The 15,758-nt window shown below is 44.2% G+C and overlaps 1 protein-coding gene across 50 annotated transcripts in view; it reads left to right on the forward strand.

The window, feature by feature from the left end:
• Nucleotides 1-15,758, forward strand: part of NRXN1 (neurexin 1) — a 1,165,889-nt gene that overhangs the window by 1,130,116 nt on the left and 20,015 nt on the right. For 42 of the 50 annotated variants that reach the window (XM_078382536.1, XM_078382658.1, XM_072987591.2 and 39 more), the window contains one exon: nt 662-749. In XM_078382536.1, the coding sequence (XP_078238662.1) occupies nt 662-749 (88 nt within the window). The remainder of the gene's footprint in view (nt 1-661; nt 750-15,758) is intronic. The other 8 variants (XM_078382566.1, XM_078382665.1, XM_072987606.2 and 5 more) reach the window with 1 other exon arrangement.

Genomic DNA, 15,758 nt, shown 5'->3' on the forward strand with positions numbered 1-15,758 from the left:
GGAAGGGTAAAAGGTAGGTTAAAGTGTGACCCGTTGTGCCAGACATTGCTTTATTAATGCACAGAACCTGAAAATAAAATAAATAAATAAAAATAAATAAATAAATAAAATAGACTTAGAAGAGAAGGTGGGGAAAGAGATTTGGGTGGAAAAGAAGAGATTGAAAGAAGTGGGCCTCAAGGAGAAAGATACCTCTTGAAAGTGGTTCTGAGGGAGCAGAAAGGAAGGAGAGGAAAGTTGTCCACATATAGGAGTGTGTGTAGAGGTGAAAAAAAAGAGTAAGAAAAAGTGCAATTATGTTCAGAGGAGAAAGCAAAATGGAAGGTGAAGGAGGCGATACACTCAGAGAAAGGAAAAGAAGGGTGCAGCACCAAATGTCCCAGTGGGCTGCTGACATAATCCTCTGTTAGGTCTCCAGTTTAAAAAAAGAATCTTACATCATCTTTAGGAAAAAAAAATATATCTACAGCAACGTGAGCTCTGTGAGTAGTCAAAACAAATTACGTCGCCACAAAAAAAAAAAAAGATTCTCAGAGTGTTGTGTGTCTCATAAACTTTTGGATGACTGCCTGTGCTTGGAAACCTGGACGTTGGCAAAGGTGAGGGCACATTGCCGGACTGGTTTGGAGTAACTCAGATGGCCTTTTTCTTGCCTTTACAGACCACAGATGACATCCTGGTGGCCTCAGCCGAATGCCCCAGCGACGATGAGGACATTGATCCCTGTGAGCCGAGCTCAGGTGGGTTAGGTTAGTCAAATTTTTTTATTACTTTCTTTTCTGTTTTTTTTATTTATTTATTTATTCTTTGCATGGAACAGGGGGGGAAAGAGCACCCTTTTTCAGCCTGTGCTCTTGCACTGGTGGTAGAGGCGAGACAACACTCGGTCCTGGGAGAGCCCTCGAAGGGCCCCAGATGGTAGCACTCGGCATAATCAGGAGGGCGAGGAAATGGCATTGACAAATCTGAGGGTCCTGGAATTTTCATCTCCATCTTTCTTTGTGAGACCTTACAGACATTATGGGCCTTTTGTGTAGGGATGAGTCATGGACCAAGCAGGAAGAGGTGCTTCATCCTTAGGTTTGGTGGAAGCTACCCTCCTGCGGCTCCAGTCATGAGCTACTTGTGGCTTTGAGAGTGGAAAACCAGAAGCTGTGTACAAAGATTCTGTGGGAATACCTTTTTCACGTGCATTAGAAACTTCGCTGTGATTTTCCTAATACTTCTCATCCAAATGAGTCAGTGGGTAGTGACAGCATTTATTTGTGACTTGCCATGATTTAAAATGAGTTTCTTGATTTGTACACCCTTTTCTGTTCCAAGTGTATTTGGAGTTCTATGGATAAAGTAGTTCCAGATTGTAAAACAGTGTTTTATAGGCTATTTTCAAAATTTGGGACACTTTCTGAGTCAACTGGACCTTAACAAGCAACCCATCCTTTCCATCTGAACAGATTGGGCTAAATCCAATGGTTCATCCCAGCTAGTGAATGAATGAGACTTGTTAAGTCAACGCTTAATTTAGGCCCATTGATCAACTAACTGGTCTACTCTGGTTTGGACAAACAGTTGGATTTATCCCACAGGCATTAAGCTGTGCTTCTCTCTCTCCCTATTTCTCTCTGTAAGTGTCTTAGAACAGTGACCCCCAACCTTGGGCCTACAGATGTTCTTGAACTACAACTCCCAGAAGCCTTCACCACCACCTCTGCTGGCCAGGATTTCTGGGAGTTGAAGTCCAAGAACATCTGGAGGCCCAAGGTTGAGGACCACTGTCTTAGAAGACATTTTGTGACCATGTAGTCAAGTGGCCATTCAACATCCTTGTATTCTACTTTTTCTGGAGAGCTTTCCTTTGTCAAGATTGGCCCTGTAACTTGCTCCATACATAACACGGCTTTCATAATAACACAGTAAAATGACTACTCACAATTTTTAACATTTTTAAAAGTACAAGATTCCATATTAAGAATTCATAGTGTGACTGTTCTTATCTTCAATCAGAGAAGACTGTGGGTGATGCAGTAAAGGAGTTATAGCAGTATCTTTTCCTTTTCTCCTTAATAAAGAACTTTATTGAAATTCGAAGGTCTTTTACATATGCATATTGTTGAAATACATGAAGCTAAATCAGAATACCCGCCCTTCTACATCAGTAATGTCTGTTTGGCAAAGACTCTCTAGGGCATAAGACAGAGAAGATCTTCTCCACCAAACCCTTCCTGCTATACTAACACAACTGATATCACAAAAGGTATCATTTGGCATTTTTTCTTTGTCTTGGACCAACAAGACAACCATTCCTATTTGCTAGGAGCTACTGGGCAGTTGAATCAACAAGATGTGATATAAAACCATGAAAACTGGCAAGGCAGAATGGTTTTTTACATCCTGATGCCTTGGCTCTGTTGATCTGTTTCAACAATTTGGCTTTTCCCAGACTTCATTCCGGCCGTACCATCTGCTTCTGTCCAGACTTTGTCACATCTGTTGCAGTGGAATGGCCTTTAACGGGGTTGTCATTCTGAAGTTCTGACAATGTTTTAAATTATTAATTTGGAATTTTGGTTTTCCCTCTCTCTCCCCCCCAGACATATTCTGCACTATTGTGAGAGTTCTGTGTGAACCTGTGTGGTTAAAGCCACACATAAAAATTAAGTTTAATAATATCACCAACTTAGGCAAAGCTCAACAAGATGGAATCTTTGTAGATAACCATGACTTACCAAAAGACCAGAATATTTGCAAATAAAGCAAAAAATAAAAAAGAGGGGAGTTTACTTTTGTGGCAAAAGTAATATTGATCTCAAAATGTTTCACAGATTCATTAGAAAGATAAAAATAGACTGTCAAGAGACGATGAGGATGAGGATTTCAGCCTGTATCCCATTTTTCCTTGTGAGAGTCTATAAAGTCTGATGCTTCACATTAAAAACACAGTTAAAATAATTACAAAGTGACTAAATCACAAACTTAAAACACACCGATAACATACAACTTAGAATTACAAAACTATCAAACATAGATTACAAATGGCATAACCAGACAGTGTGCACAAAGCGTAAATCAAACACCTGCTTATTCCACAAAAGGTTGTACAAATAAATACTTTTAACTGGTGCCTGAAAGATAGAACTGTGGGTGACAAATGGGACACCTCTACTGAGGAAAACCTGCCTCATCTAGTAATTAAGGCAGGCATGCTGACTTCATAACAGTTTTAATGTGTGAAACATCTTTCCTTTTAAAATCTTTCACACAGTAGATCTCCCCTGATGTGTATTTGTAGAAACAATAACACAGTGAGGTGAGGAAAAACGAAAGGCAGAGGGTCCATCATATCCAAAGGGAAGAGGGCGATTTCCCTGGGTTATTTACCCCCTGGGTGGGTGTTCTTCCCTTCTTCTCTTCTGAGATCCCTCCCATTGACTGGTGGAGATGGTGAGGACTCTAGAGGTGGAGGCCTTCAAGAAAAAATTGGACAACCCTCTGTCAAATCTGCTTTGATTGGGATTCCTGCACTGAGCAAGTGGTTAGAGTCCACAGCCTTATAGGCCCCTTCCAACTATGATTCTATGACTGAAATTAAAATGAACCAGTCTACACAGCTTTATATTTGCTGCTGGATGGAAGCTTCCCGGGGGAAATAGAAAAACTTTACATTGCACATCCGGAGCCTTCCATCGATCCTCCCTTTCAGAAACACAGGAAATGGCCTCTTTCCCTGCCTTTCCAGGGAAGAGCTACAGAAGCATTTCCAGCAATGGGGCAGGTTTGAAGTTCTGAAATGTTCTTCATCGAGAAGACATTCTAGAGCTAATAGAGCAGCCCACCTTAAAAAAAATGTTTGAGACTAAAACCCAGAATGGAATTGCTGCCTCACACACAAACCCTTTAAAATGTCAGTCATCAGCCTTCACTGATTGGTCCAGACCTGTGGACTGCATCACAGCTTAAAAAGGCTGGGGACATCAAGGGGGGTCCTAAGACTTTGTGCAATAAAATGCATCAAAACTGTTTCAACAGCTTCTGCCATTACCCAATGTAATATAACTGCAATTGGCAAAGTTGTTGCGTTTTATAGAAAGGGCTGGAAAACAGAGAGGGCTGGAAGCAGGCAGAGAGCTGATTCACCTTCAGTCCATGCCAAAAAAACCCTACTTGCCAGCTGTAAATCACCTACCTTAGTACAATGCTACAAGCTTTATATTTGGTTTTAAACCCTTCTAATGAGATTGTAGCATCCAAGCAGCATAAAAATATGGGTATATTGCCGTGATGATTCATAAAAGCCAGCAATGTTAAGGAATTACCAAACAGTGTTAGAGCAGCTAGGTGATATCCAGGATCAGGTTTTTTTTTTCAGGAAGTATTGATGTCCCTTGTTCCCCAGGCAGTTCTTCCTGGAAAGGGTGTTCCAGATATAGGGTGGCACAACTAAGAAGGCCTTCTTTTCAATAAATAGCATCAGAAGGAAAAAAAAAAAACTATGGAAGAAGCTTTGGATAAAGATTGAAATATGTATTAGCACCAATTATTGTGCAGGGAAGCAGTCCTTTGATACCTGAATGTCTAGTGATGATGTTCTCCAAGAGAAGCACAAGCAGAGAAGTGAACAACCAGACAATGCAGCTATTTAATGAAATTAGTCCAACTTATATTTTGGAATGACTAAAGTTTGAAGACGTCTTCAAGGGCAGCCCCATTTATAAAGCATTGTAGTAGTCTAATTCCAAGTGCACTAAGGCCAGGCTGCTTCCACTTTGGCACCTTGGGTCCCCACACTGGAAGGTAAAAAGGTAAAGGTTCCCCTTGACAATTTTTGTCCAGTCGTGTTCGACTCTAGGGGGCGGTGCTCATCCCCGTTTCCAAGCCATAGAGCCAGCGTTTGTCCAAAGACAATCTTTCCATGGTCACATGGCCAGTGCAACTTAGACACAGAACGCTGTTACCTTCCCACCAAGGTGGTACCTATTTATCTACTCGCATTTGCATGCTTTCGAACCGCTAGGTTGGTGGGAGCTGGGACAAGCGACGGGAGCTCACTCCGTCACGTGGATTCGATCTTACGACTGCTTGGTCTTCTGACCCTGCAGCACAGGCTTCTGCAGTTTAGCCCTTCCAGCGCCACACTGGAAGGTGCCTTATAAATGAAACAAACAAACAATTTTTACCCAAGGCTTAAGCTAAACAAAAAGCTCCCTTGAGGTGCTGATCCAGAAAGTTCAGATGCGCCAACAACGCTTAGATCTCCCTTCCCCCATCTTGAAACAAGTAACCACTTTTGGGTAGCAAAGATATAACTAGGGTACATTTCAGAAGGAATATAATGGACAGGAATACAATGGCATGGTTGGTAATGCCTTCTGATTGCTTTCTAAGTTACTTTTTAAGGCACCTTTGGGCCCCTCAGAGACACTGGCAGGAATTCAAGACAGAGGCTATTCTCTTATCAACCTTAATGGGTTGTCTTCAAAAGAAACAAAAGTAACAGAATCTCAATAAGCAATGCATTGAATTCTTTTTTGCATATTTGAAGAAATAACAATAGTGGGTCCTCAGTATGATGTAGAGGATACAGTGATGGACTGGGACTCTGGAGAACAGGGGCTGAGTCCCCACTTTGCCATGGAAACTCACTGGGTTAATGGAACTGGTAAAACTATTCCTTAAATGTCTCACTTACCTTGAAAGCTGTATTAGGGTCTCTATGAGTCATTTCCGACTTGACGGAAGAGAACACACACACAATTCATTTAAAACCCATAATAACCAACAATAGGATTATTAGCATACCTGCACACATGGTACTTTGGGGGGGGGGACACTTTGGAACAGATTTGGATAGGATCCAGCAGTGGATTTTCTCAAGCAAAACATTGGGACCCTGGAGGATGATTTCCCCCTCTCCATCAATCCATGTCTCTCTTCAACAAGCACAGGAGGGCTGGAAAACCCACCAGATCTGGTTTCCATTGAGCATGGAAGAGTGCAAGGAATAGGGGATGGGAAGAAACTTATCAAATATTCAGCAATTTAAGGAATTAATGCCAGCTACATTCAATTTAGTACGTTGCCATTGATGTAGAAGGAATGGTATTCATCGGGAGTGAATGCTTTTGGATAAGTGTGTTTGTGGTGCAGCAGCCAAAACCGTCAGTCAACTAAAAGCTTTGTTGCTACATCTTTGCAATTGCTGGTGCACCGCATCTCTGCTGATTTGTGCTGAATTATTCATTGGGTGGATATGTTTCAAAAAGTGGGGCAACGGCATCATTCCTTGAGAGGGAGCGCTCTCCCCAAACTGTCGCCGCTAAGAAGCTGTTGCCTGTTGCCTCCGGTTCTTGCTTCCCGCACACCTGCCGTCTGATAAATAATGAACAGAACGAAGTGGCTCATGAGAAAGACAGAAAATACAGACCCATATAATACAAGCAGGAATCAGCTAATCAATCAGTCAGCTAATAAAAAATGCAACAAGGAGGGGGGGAAAGCGAACAAAATATATAAAGCACAATTTAGTCTGGGATATGTAAATCTCTAGTTGGGAGTCATCAAAACTCTGCAGATAAATTTCAGGCATAGGGAGAAATCCTATCATCATCACCACTGGTTAGTTCCATCATCCTGTGCTCTTAGCCTACTCTCTCTCTCCTGGTTTCAGGACTCTGCATTCCTGTCTTGGAGAAAAATAATGGTTCTTGAAAAGCTGCTGTAGTTGTCTCTTTCCTTCAGCACCTCTCTCTAAAGTTGCTTCGGAATAACTTGGGTTATTCCCTTGCTGAGCTTTGAAAGGTGACTTTTTCAGAGCAAGTTGAACTGGGTTGGAATTCAAAAATGTATCTTCTCCATGCTCTACCTTTGCTCCATAAAGTGCATGAATTGATCTGGTTTTAGAATAATGAAACAGGGATGCAGTGCTGAAATTAGACAATCAGGGCAACATGAATTGTCAGACTTACAGCCAGAGGAAGTCATCATATGGAGATCATTTCCTCCCGTCTCCACATGGCCTTCCTAGTATGAGTCTCAGCTGTCAGCTTCTTCGGCTCAGCCCATATAATAACCTCGGATAGATAACCATAGCCTCTTCCTTTCACGATTGATTTCTTAGTCCTTTGGTTTCCTTATCTGACAGATGTAATAAAACAGCAGAGTTCTGCACCTCTCTCCCGCTCAGGAGGCTTGGTTTATTTACTGAATCCCAAGTGAGTTTAAAGTAGAAATATAAAAAATGGCCTCTTAACTCTACCATGTAATCTACACCATTATCTTCTTAGAACTGTGGAGCTGGAATGGACTCTATGGACCACTGAATCTAGCCCTTGCCAAGGAGACAGAGTGGGGGACTGGAAGGCTATTGGAAATTCTTCAGCCTTTTGAGCAACCACACTATTTTGCTTCATGCAGGTGTGAAATTTATCTTCCATTTCTTAATTACTTTTGTCTGGCTAGTGCAGCTCACCAGAAATAGACTTGAGAGGTACACAACTGGTGAGGAAATGGTAGGTATTCTCAGCTGGAGCCCAGAGAGGAAGAAGCAACGCTTGGAGAAGCTACCTTTCTGGATTGCAATGACCAGAAATCTGCAGGAACAACGGGAAGCTGTGTTCCAAAAAGAAAAGAAATCTTCCTAGTATTCTCTGCTTGGATGCATCCAATTATCATGTGCCTGTATATGAGCTAGAAACACTTGTTCAACTCTTAATCTGTCCAGTTATTGCTACCATTTCTGGTAGCCATTTAGTTAAGGGTGTTAGGTAGAAAAATGAATCTTGAGAAACCAAGAAATTGAGCAGGGGAGGAATCTCTCCTGAGGAGCCTCAACACGGCAAAAGTCAAGCAACCATCAAGAGCAAGAATATTGTTTTAGTACTCCATACTCCTAGTTTTAGACAAAGGCTTTTGCCCTTAACTGTTATCTGAATGTTTTAACAGAGGCTGAGCCTGTTTTTTTTCCATATAAAGTAGGATCCACAAGCTTCCATAATGAAAGTCATCAGAGGATTGTAGTGAGCTCATAGGGTGTCAACAGTGATGTGTTCATAAAAGCAGAAGCATCCATGAATCTAACAGCGTTTATATAGACCAGGGCCATAAGTAGCCTTTTTGGCACTGGGACGAGGGCCACCATCTTCTATCTGTTCCACCCCCAAGGTGTGGGTGTAATCCCTTCATGAAAAAAAAGGATGAGAAGAATATTGTGTCCTTCACCCAAAATAAAGATAAAGTTTATGCCTTTTTTAAAAACAGGAATGTGAGTAGAGCCAGGAGATGATGTCATTTATTTTCTCCATGCATGTAGATTCACACTTAGAAATCAGTGTTGTTTACATTTTGATGACTTGAGACAAAGCGCCATTAACTTCACCATATGTATGCCCTTAATATAGACCAGTGCTGGACTCGATTATCCATAGGGTCCTTTCCAGCTCTGCAGTTCTAGATGATGCTGTTACTTTTTTGGACTATAGATCCCATAATCTTCAGTGAAGGGAAAAGTTGGAAACTCTGGACTTGTATTCCAAAAAAGATAAATTTCCCAAGCGCTGGTGTGGAGAACTCAGAAATGGCTTTCAGAAGGAAGGTTTCTTTCCGTGCTCATCCTCCTTTTTTTGGGGGGGGGGGTTGTCACATAAAAGTTAGGGGCTTTGTCAGTAATTTTGGAAAGGCTCCTTTCTGCCCTGCTCTAGTGACTTTCCACCTCTCATTCCATGCCATCTGCTCCACTGACCTTCAGCTCATCTAACAGGTGCAGTACACAAGATGGTTTGTCTGCAACAGCTCTTGTTTTCAGGCAAAAGTCCTTCCCAGCACAGATTCTGCCAATCTTTTTATATGAAGATATGATAGAGCCATGATCATATATGTGCTCTACCACCCAGTTGTAGGCCTGCCCAGCAGTGTCATTTCCGTCATCTGCTCGTGCAGCTACCCTAAAAATCACAAAATAAGTTGAACTGGTATCCATCCTCCTCCGGATAATTCCCTGATGGAGGTGGAAAGATGTAAACAAGTTGACGTGCTCACATCACCCTTTGCGGAGGCTTATGTAAGTGAAAATGGTCACTCTGGTGCCAAAACTCTCCAATAAATTTTTAAAAAACAAATTAGTCGCTGTTCCTTAGATCGTGGAAACACAACATCTTGTAATTTGAATTTTATAATCCTAGTGGGACTTTTTTTCCTCCATTATGCAGGCAATGAGCGAACCATCCATTTCAGTTCCGTTTGCGGCACTGGGAGATTTATTAGTTTGGTTATTACATTTCATTAGATTTATAGCCCACCTCTGCCAAGGGCTGAGGGTGAGTTATATAAATATTTACAAGGCTCGTGGTCTAATTTGGCATCTTTAATAAGGAGGAGGGGTTGACTGACAGCAAAGCAACGTAGTTTCTGAACTTTATTTTTGGGCTATGTTCCCATTCAGAGGCTAACATTCTCTTTCGAATTGCGAGGCATAATATCCCACGGACGTAGCGTTCTGTGGGATCTCTGGTTTCCCATTACTGACAGTAATTCCTCATGATATTTGCAAGTGCTTTCAATGTGCACCAAGAGATAGTAGATGTCTCATTGTGTAAGTCTACTAGAAATTTAACTGATCACAGAATTGGCTAGTACACAAGAGAGACCGAGTACGGGGACGGTGGCCATTTCATACAGTTATGAAGCTGGAAGGGGCCTAAAAGGCCATCAAATCCAACCCTCTGCCCAATGCAAGAATACAAATCAAAATATATCTGCCAGGTAAGGTAAAGGTAAAAAGGTCCCCCTTGACAATTTTTTGTCCAGTCGTGTTCGACTCTAGTGGGCGGTGCTCATCCCCGTTTCCAAGCCATAGAGCCAGCGTTTTGTCTGAAGACAATCTTCCGTGGTCACATGGCCAGTGCGACTTAGACACAGAACGCTGTTACCTTTCCACCGAGGTGGTCCCTATTTATCTACTTGCATTTGCATGCTTTCGAACCGCTAGGTTGGTGAGAGCTGGGACAAGCGACGGGCGCTCACTCCGTCGTGTGGATTCGATCTTACGACTGCTGGTCTTCTGACCCTGCAGCACAGGCTTCTGCGGTTTAGCCCGCAGCGCCACCATGTCCCTATCTGCCAGGTAGTTGTCTAAATTTCTCTCGAATGCTTCTAGTATTGAAGTTTTGCCTGGTGTTCAGCTGAAATCTGGCTTCCTGTAACTTTAACCCATTGTTGTGTGCCCTGCTCCTGGGATGGCTGAGAAGCCTCCCCCTCCTCTGTATGACTACTCTTCAAGTATTTATAAAAGTATTCGAAGTATTTTCAAGTATTCGAAAAGTGTTATCCTATCTCCTCCCAGTCTTCTTTTCTCGAGACTATATATCCCCAGTTATTTCACTCTTTCCACACAGGGCTTGGTTTCTATCCATCATCTTTGTTGTCCTCCTCTGAAATTAGTCCCAGAAGGTCCGAAGCAGAGGCTGCACACCTCTGGATGTCTTACTGAACTTTACAGGAGATGTCATTGAGCTCCACTTAAGGAGTGCTGCTACAGAATAAGTAAGATGAGAGAAACTAGAAACCTGTGGAACTGAATAGGAGACATCCTTCTGACCCCACTAATGGCACCCCAAAAGCAAACCTTCACTCTCAGATGCCTCCGGGAACTGTGATTTAGGTTATGCAGCCTGTTCCCACTCTTGTAACGATTTTCCCTCCTCCATCCCAGTTTTTCAAAGCCCAAAGTGGGATTCAAGCCATTTCCAGATCCATTATTTTCATATTGGAACATCAGCACCATTATGTTGGTCCATGTAACTTTGGAGGATGCTGGGGCAAAAGTGATTCATGCACACACGGATCCTCAAAAATAGACCTGCCCCCACCCCCAACACAGATGTTTGAGAAGCAATCACAAGAAAGCAACGGGGTGCTATTTTGGGCAGCAGAACCCAGAGGCCCAAGTAAAGCTTTGGAAGGGCTAAATCCAATTTAAGTGCCAACTGGAGCAGATGTATTGAAATGAGCAGCGTTTGTTAGTGAACTTTAATGTACCGGTATATCCCATTTATTTCAGGGGATGTATTCTGATTCAGAATGACAATAGGCCTTAATCTTTAGACCACAGTCCCGTTCACCACCCCACTTCTTTAAACATTTGTGTAGGCTTCCCTTGTGTTTTTGTGGAGTATCCCCCAGAGCATGGAAAAAATTACTTTTTTGGAATACAGTTCTCAGGATCTCTACCTGAAATTTTCAAGTTCTAATACTGTATCTCTACTAGAATACAGTACTTTCAAAATCACATGCATACATACAGACATGCAACATTATTATTATTAATGTTACCTATATTCTAAATGCAGTGGCTGCATGCTTTTTTTTTTCCCTCTTGTGTCATTTAAAACCTCTCGTAAAGAAGCAAAATGGCTGCAGATGGAAAGACAGTAATATATTACAGGGCAGAGGTGAGCCTATAAATTGTGAGTCCTGCATTCATAGTGCTTTCACGCTTGAAATTATTTCCTCTGCTGGAATTCCCATTTACAGCTTCATCACAGTCACTGAGTTCACAGGGGGGCTTAATGGTTCATAAAAAATCTATCAGATGACGTCCCTTCTCTGGCTTAAGGTATTAGGAACTTAAATGATACTTCATTAGAATGAGCTAAACCCAAGTCATTTGGAAGGAAAAGTTGGGTTTGATGTGTAGCGTTTCCAAAGAGAAACGATATCCAAAGAGAAACGATATGTGTCCCACAGAAGGCATCTCTTGTGAAATAGCTTTGTGTGATTTGATGTAGTAGAGTTGACTTCTTATTCTTGTGGTAAAGCAAGTGTCAGATGCTGGTGGCTCTCGATACGCTGGACTGCAACTGCCACTTTCTCTAGACAACCAGTGTTGATAAGAGAGGATGGGTTTCACAGTTCAGTAATACCTGGTGGGCCACAGACTCCCTTTGCCTGCAGTAATATGTTCTAAAAGGATGTCTCTCCTCCCTGCTGTCAAGGCTAAAGCAAATGTTCAAGGAAACACATTTTCCCTTCACTTATTTTTTTTCTACCCTGTGATCTCCTTTGTCATGCAGGCATGCACAACTAGACATGCAAAGAAAGTCATTGTTTTACACACCAATGACAGTCGTGCATCTGTGAGTTGAGGGAGCCCTAGATACAAAACCAATGGGTCATCGAGTGAGGCCCTTTGCATGGACAGCATCCTGAAAAGGAGCTTTTCCCTGTGGGCCAAAGATTGAGTCAACTCCTTTTTCATGGATCTGAACCCGGGTTGGAGAGAAGACAGTGTTGAAAGGGCATGGTGTGCAGAAACACTTCCCATTTCATATCAACGGCCCACCTCTCCTCTTCATCACAGGGAAAGAGCTTCCAAAGAGGGCAATTTAGAGCAGAGTAATTGACAGTGAATAGAGAGGCAAACTAGGACTCAGGAGGTCTCAATTCAAATCCCGGCTCAACCACGAAAGCTCACTGGGGGATTGGAAACAGTTAAAACTATGCCTTAAATACTTCACTTGCCTAGAAAGCCCCATTAGGATCGCTATAAGTCAGTTCCAACTTGATGGCACAGAACATAAAATTGGCAGTGGAGAGAACATTAACCACTCACCAGCTCCTACCATCCAATTGAGCCTCTGTGTTATAGATGTTGCTCTTTAAAAAAGAGGGTTCAGTCATACTAATGTTACATATGTCTTTCTGGTTGTTGCTGTCATGTCATTTCCGACTTACAGTGATCCTAATAGGGTTTTCAATATATTTTATCTATCTATCTATCTATTCATTCATTCATTCATTTACACTTTTAAATGTTTTTAATCATTCAATATATTTTAATTGCTATGATAGTTTCGTACTTCTTTCTTTTTGCAAATTTTATATATTTTCTGCCAAAAATATTTTATTCAAAATAAAAGCCACTTCACACACAAAAAGCGTTTTAAAAAAAACCCTAAGCAATACCTCTTCCATGATGTTTTCACAAAAGAAGGCCCTAAGTACAGTGGTGCCTCGCAAGACGAGTGCTTCGTTTAACGAAGAAATCACATAACAAAGAAGTTTTGCGATCACAAAAGCGATCGCAAAACGATGTTTCCTATGGGGCTTTTTCACTTTGCGATGATTGGTTACCTGCTTTGCTAACCAATTATCGCAAAACGAAGATTTTCACACAGCTGATCGGCAGTTTCAAAATGGCCGCCAGGTAAAAAAAAATGGCTGCCCGCTGTTTTCTGGGACTGATTCCTCGCTGCACGGGCAGCGAAAATGGCCGCGCTATGGAGGATCTCCTCTGAACGGTGAGTTTCAAGCCCATAGGAACACATTAATTGAGTTGCATAGAGACCCACAGTGGACCTGATGGAACAGGAAGGGGGGAGGGCGTTGGAGGGGGCAGCCATTGAGGTGGTGCTGGGTAGGGGAAGGAATGGCGGTGGGGGTAGAACATGCCCGCGTAGGAGAAGAGAGGTTAGATATCTTACATCTATCCCCTCTTCTAGTCCTACCTCCAACCAGATGGTATCAGGCAACCATATCAGCAAACCCTCGAGCCACACGGTGCTGTTGATGAACGCCAGGTCAGTACAAAACAAAACTGCCCTCATCCATGATGTAATTCTGGATGAGGGGGCTGACCTGGCGTGCATTACTGAGACCTGGGTGGGAGAGGAAGGTGGTGTCCCCCTCTCCCAGCTGTGTCCGCCTGGGTACTCAGTCCAGCACCAGGGTCGCTCGGAGGGTCGGGGAGGGGGAGTTGCTATAGTCTATAGGAGTTCTATCTCCTTGACCAGGCTTCCTGTCCCTTTGAGAGGAGGTCTCGAGGGCCTGTATTGTGTGTTGGGCTCGCGAGACAGGTTAGGGATTCTGTTGGTGTACCGCCCACCCTGCTGCGTACCAACAGTCTCCCTACCTGAGCTGACGGAGGCAGTCTCGGACCTGGTGTTGAGGACTCCCAGGCTGCTGGTGCTGGGGGACCTCAACATCCATGCTGAGGCTGCCTTGACTGGGGCAGCTCAGGACTTCATGGCCGCCATGACAACCATGGGGCTGTCTCAATGTGTCATCGGCCCGACACATGAGAAGGGCCACACCTTGGACCTGGTTTTCACAACGGGACTGGAAGGTGGTGGTTTGGATGTGGAGGGGCTGGCCGTGACCCCATTGTCATGGTCAGACCACTTCCTGGTCAAATTCAGTCTATTAGCTTCTTCTTCCCTCTGCAAGGGTGGGGGATCGATTAAGATGATCCGCCCCCGGAGACTAATGGATCCGGATGGTTTCCTGAATGCTCTGGGGGAGTATCCGTCTGATATGGTTGGCGCTCCTGTCGAAGCTCAGGTCACCCTATGGAATAGGGAGATGACCCGGGCGGTTGACACGATTGCGCCTAAGCGCCCTCTCCCTGCTCGCCGAGCCCAGACAGCTCCCTGGTATACTTCTGAACTGCGGGCGATGAAGCAAGAGGGGAGACAGCTAGAGCGCAGGTGGAGGAAGTCCCGCTGGGAATCCGATCGAACACGACTTAGAGCCCATTATCGGGCCTATTTCGTGGCAATACGGCTGGCGAAACGGCAATATTTCTCCAGCCGTATTGCTTCCTCAGAATGTCGTCCAGCAGAGCTGTTTCGGGTGGTCCGGGATCTTCTTCAACCGGGAAACCCGGTGGAGGTCCCGGACTGCTCATCAGCTCGCTGTGATGAGTTTGCTATTCATTTTGAGGAAAAAATCGCTCAGATTCGCAGTGGGCTGGACTCCACTGTTACTGCAAAATCGGAAGATGTGTCCAGTGTGCCGTGCTTAGGTCAAACTTTAATGGATGAGTTTCAATTGTTGAGACCCGAGGATGTGGACAGGGTGCTTGGATCTGTCCGTTCTACCACCACGCCGCTCGACCCTTGCCCATCTTGGCTAATTGGAAGATCTGCCAGGGGGGTTCGCACTTGGGTCTAGGAGGCCATGAACGCCTCTCTGAGAGAGGGAGTGGTCCCTACCGCCTTGAAAGAGGCGGTAATTCGACCACCCCTTAAAAAGCCTAACCTGGACCCAAGGCTGGTGGTCAACTACCGACCAGTGGCGAACCTCCCTTATTTGGGCAAGGTGTTGGAGCGGGTTGTGGCCGGGCAACTCCAGGCGCTGCTGGATGAAATGGATTTTCTGGATCCATTTCAATCGGGTTTCAGGCCGGGTTTTGGTACAGAGACAGCCTTGGTCGCCCTGTATGATGACCTTTGCCGGGAGAGAGACAGGGGGAGTGTGACCCTGTTGATACTCCTGGACCTCTCAGCGGCTTTCAACACCATCGACCATGGTGTCCTTCTGGATAGGCTGGCTGGGTTAGGAGTTGGGGGCACTGTTTTACGGTGGTTCCGCTCCTTCCTAGCTGACCGTATCCAGAGGGTGGTGCTGGGGGACAGTTGCTCTGCCCCATGGCATTTATGTCATGGGGTTCCTCAGGGCTCGATACTGTCCCCCATGCTGTTTAACATCTACATGAAACCGCTGGGAGAGGTCATCAGGAGGTTTGGGCTGAGGAGTCAGCAATATGCTGACGACACTCAGCTCTACCTCTCGTTTTCCACCAATCCAGGTGAGGCGGTTTCTGTGCTGAACTCGTGTCTGGACCTGATAATGGACTGGATGAGGGTTAATAAATTGAAACTCAATCCAGACAAGACGGAAGTGCTGTTAGTGGGTGCTTCGCCGGACAGGTTGGCGGGCCACTTCCCTGTCCTGAATGGGGTTACACTCCCCCTAAGGGACAGGGTCCG

Source organism: Pogona vitticeps, chromosome 1, assembly GCF_051106095.1.
Source record: "Pogona vitticeps strain Pit_001003342236 chromosome 1, PviZW2.1, whole genome shotgun sequence".
Lineage (NCBI taxonomy): Eukaryota > Metazoa > Chordata > Lepidosauria > Squamata > Agamidae > Pogona > Pogona vitticeps.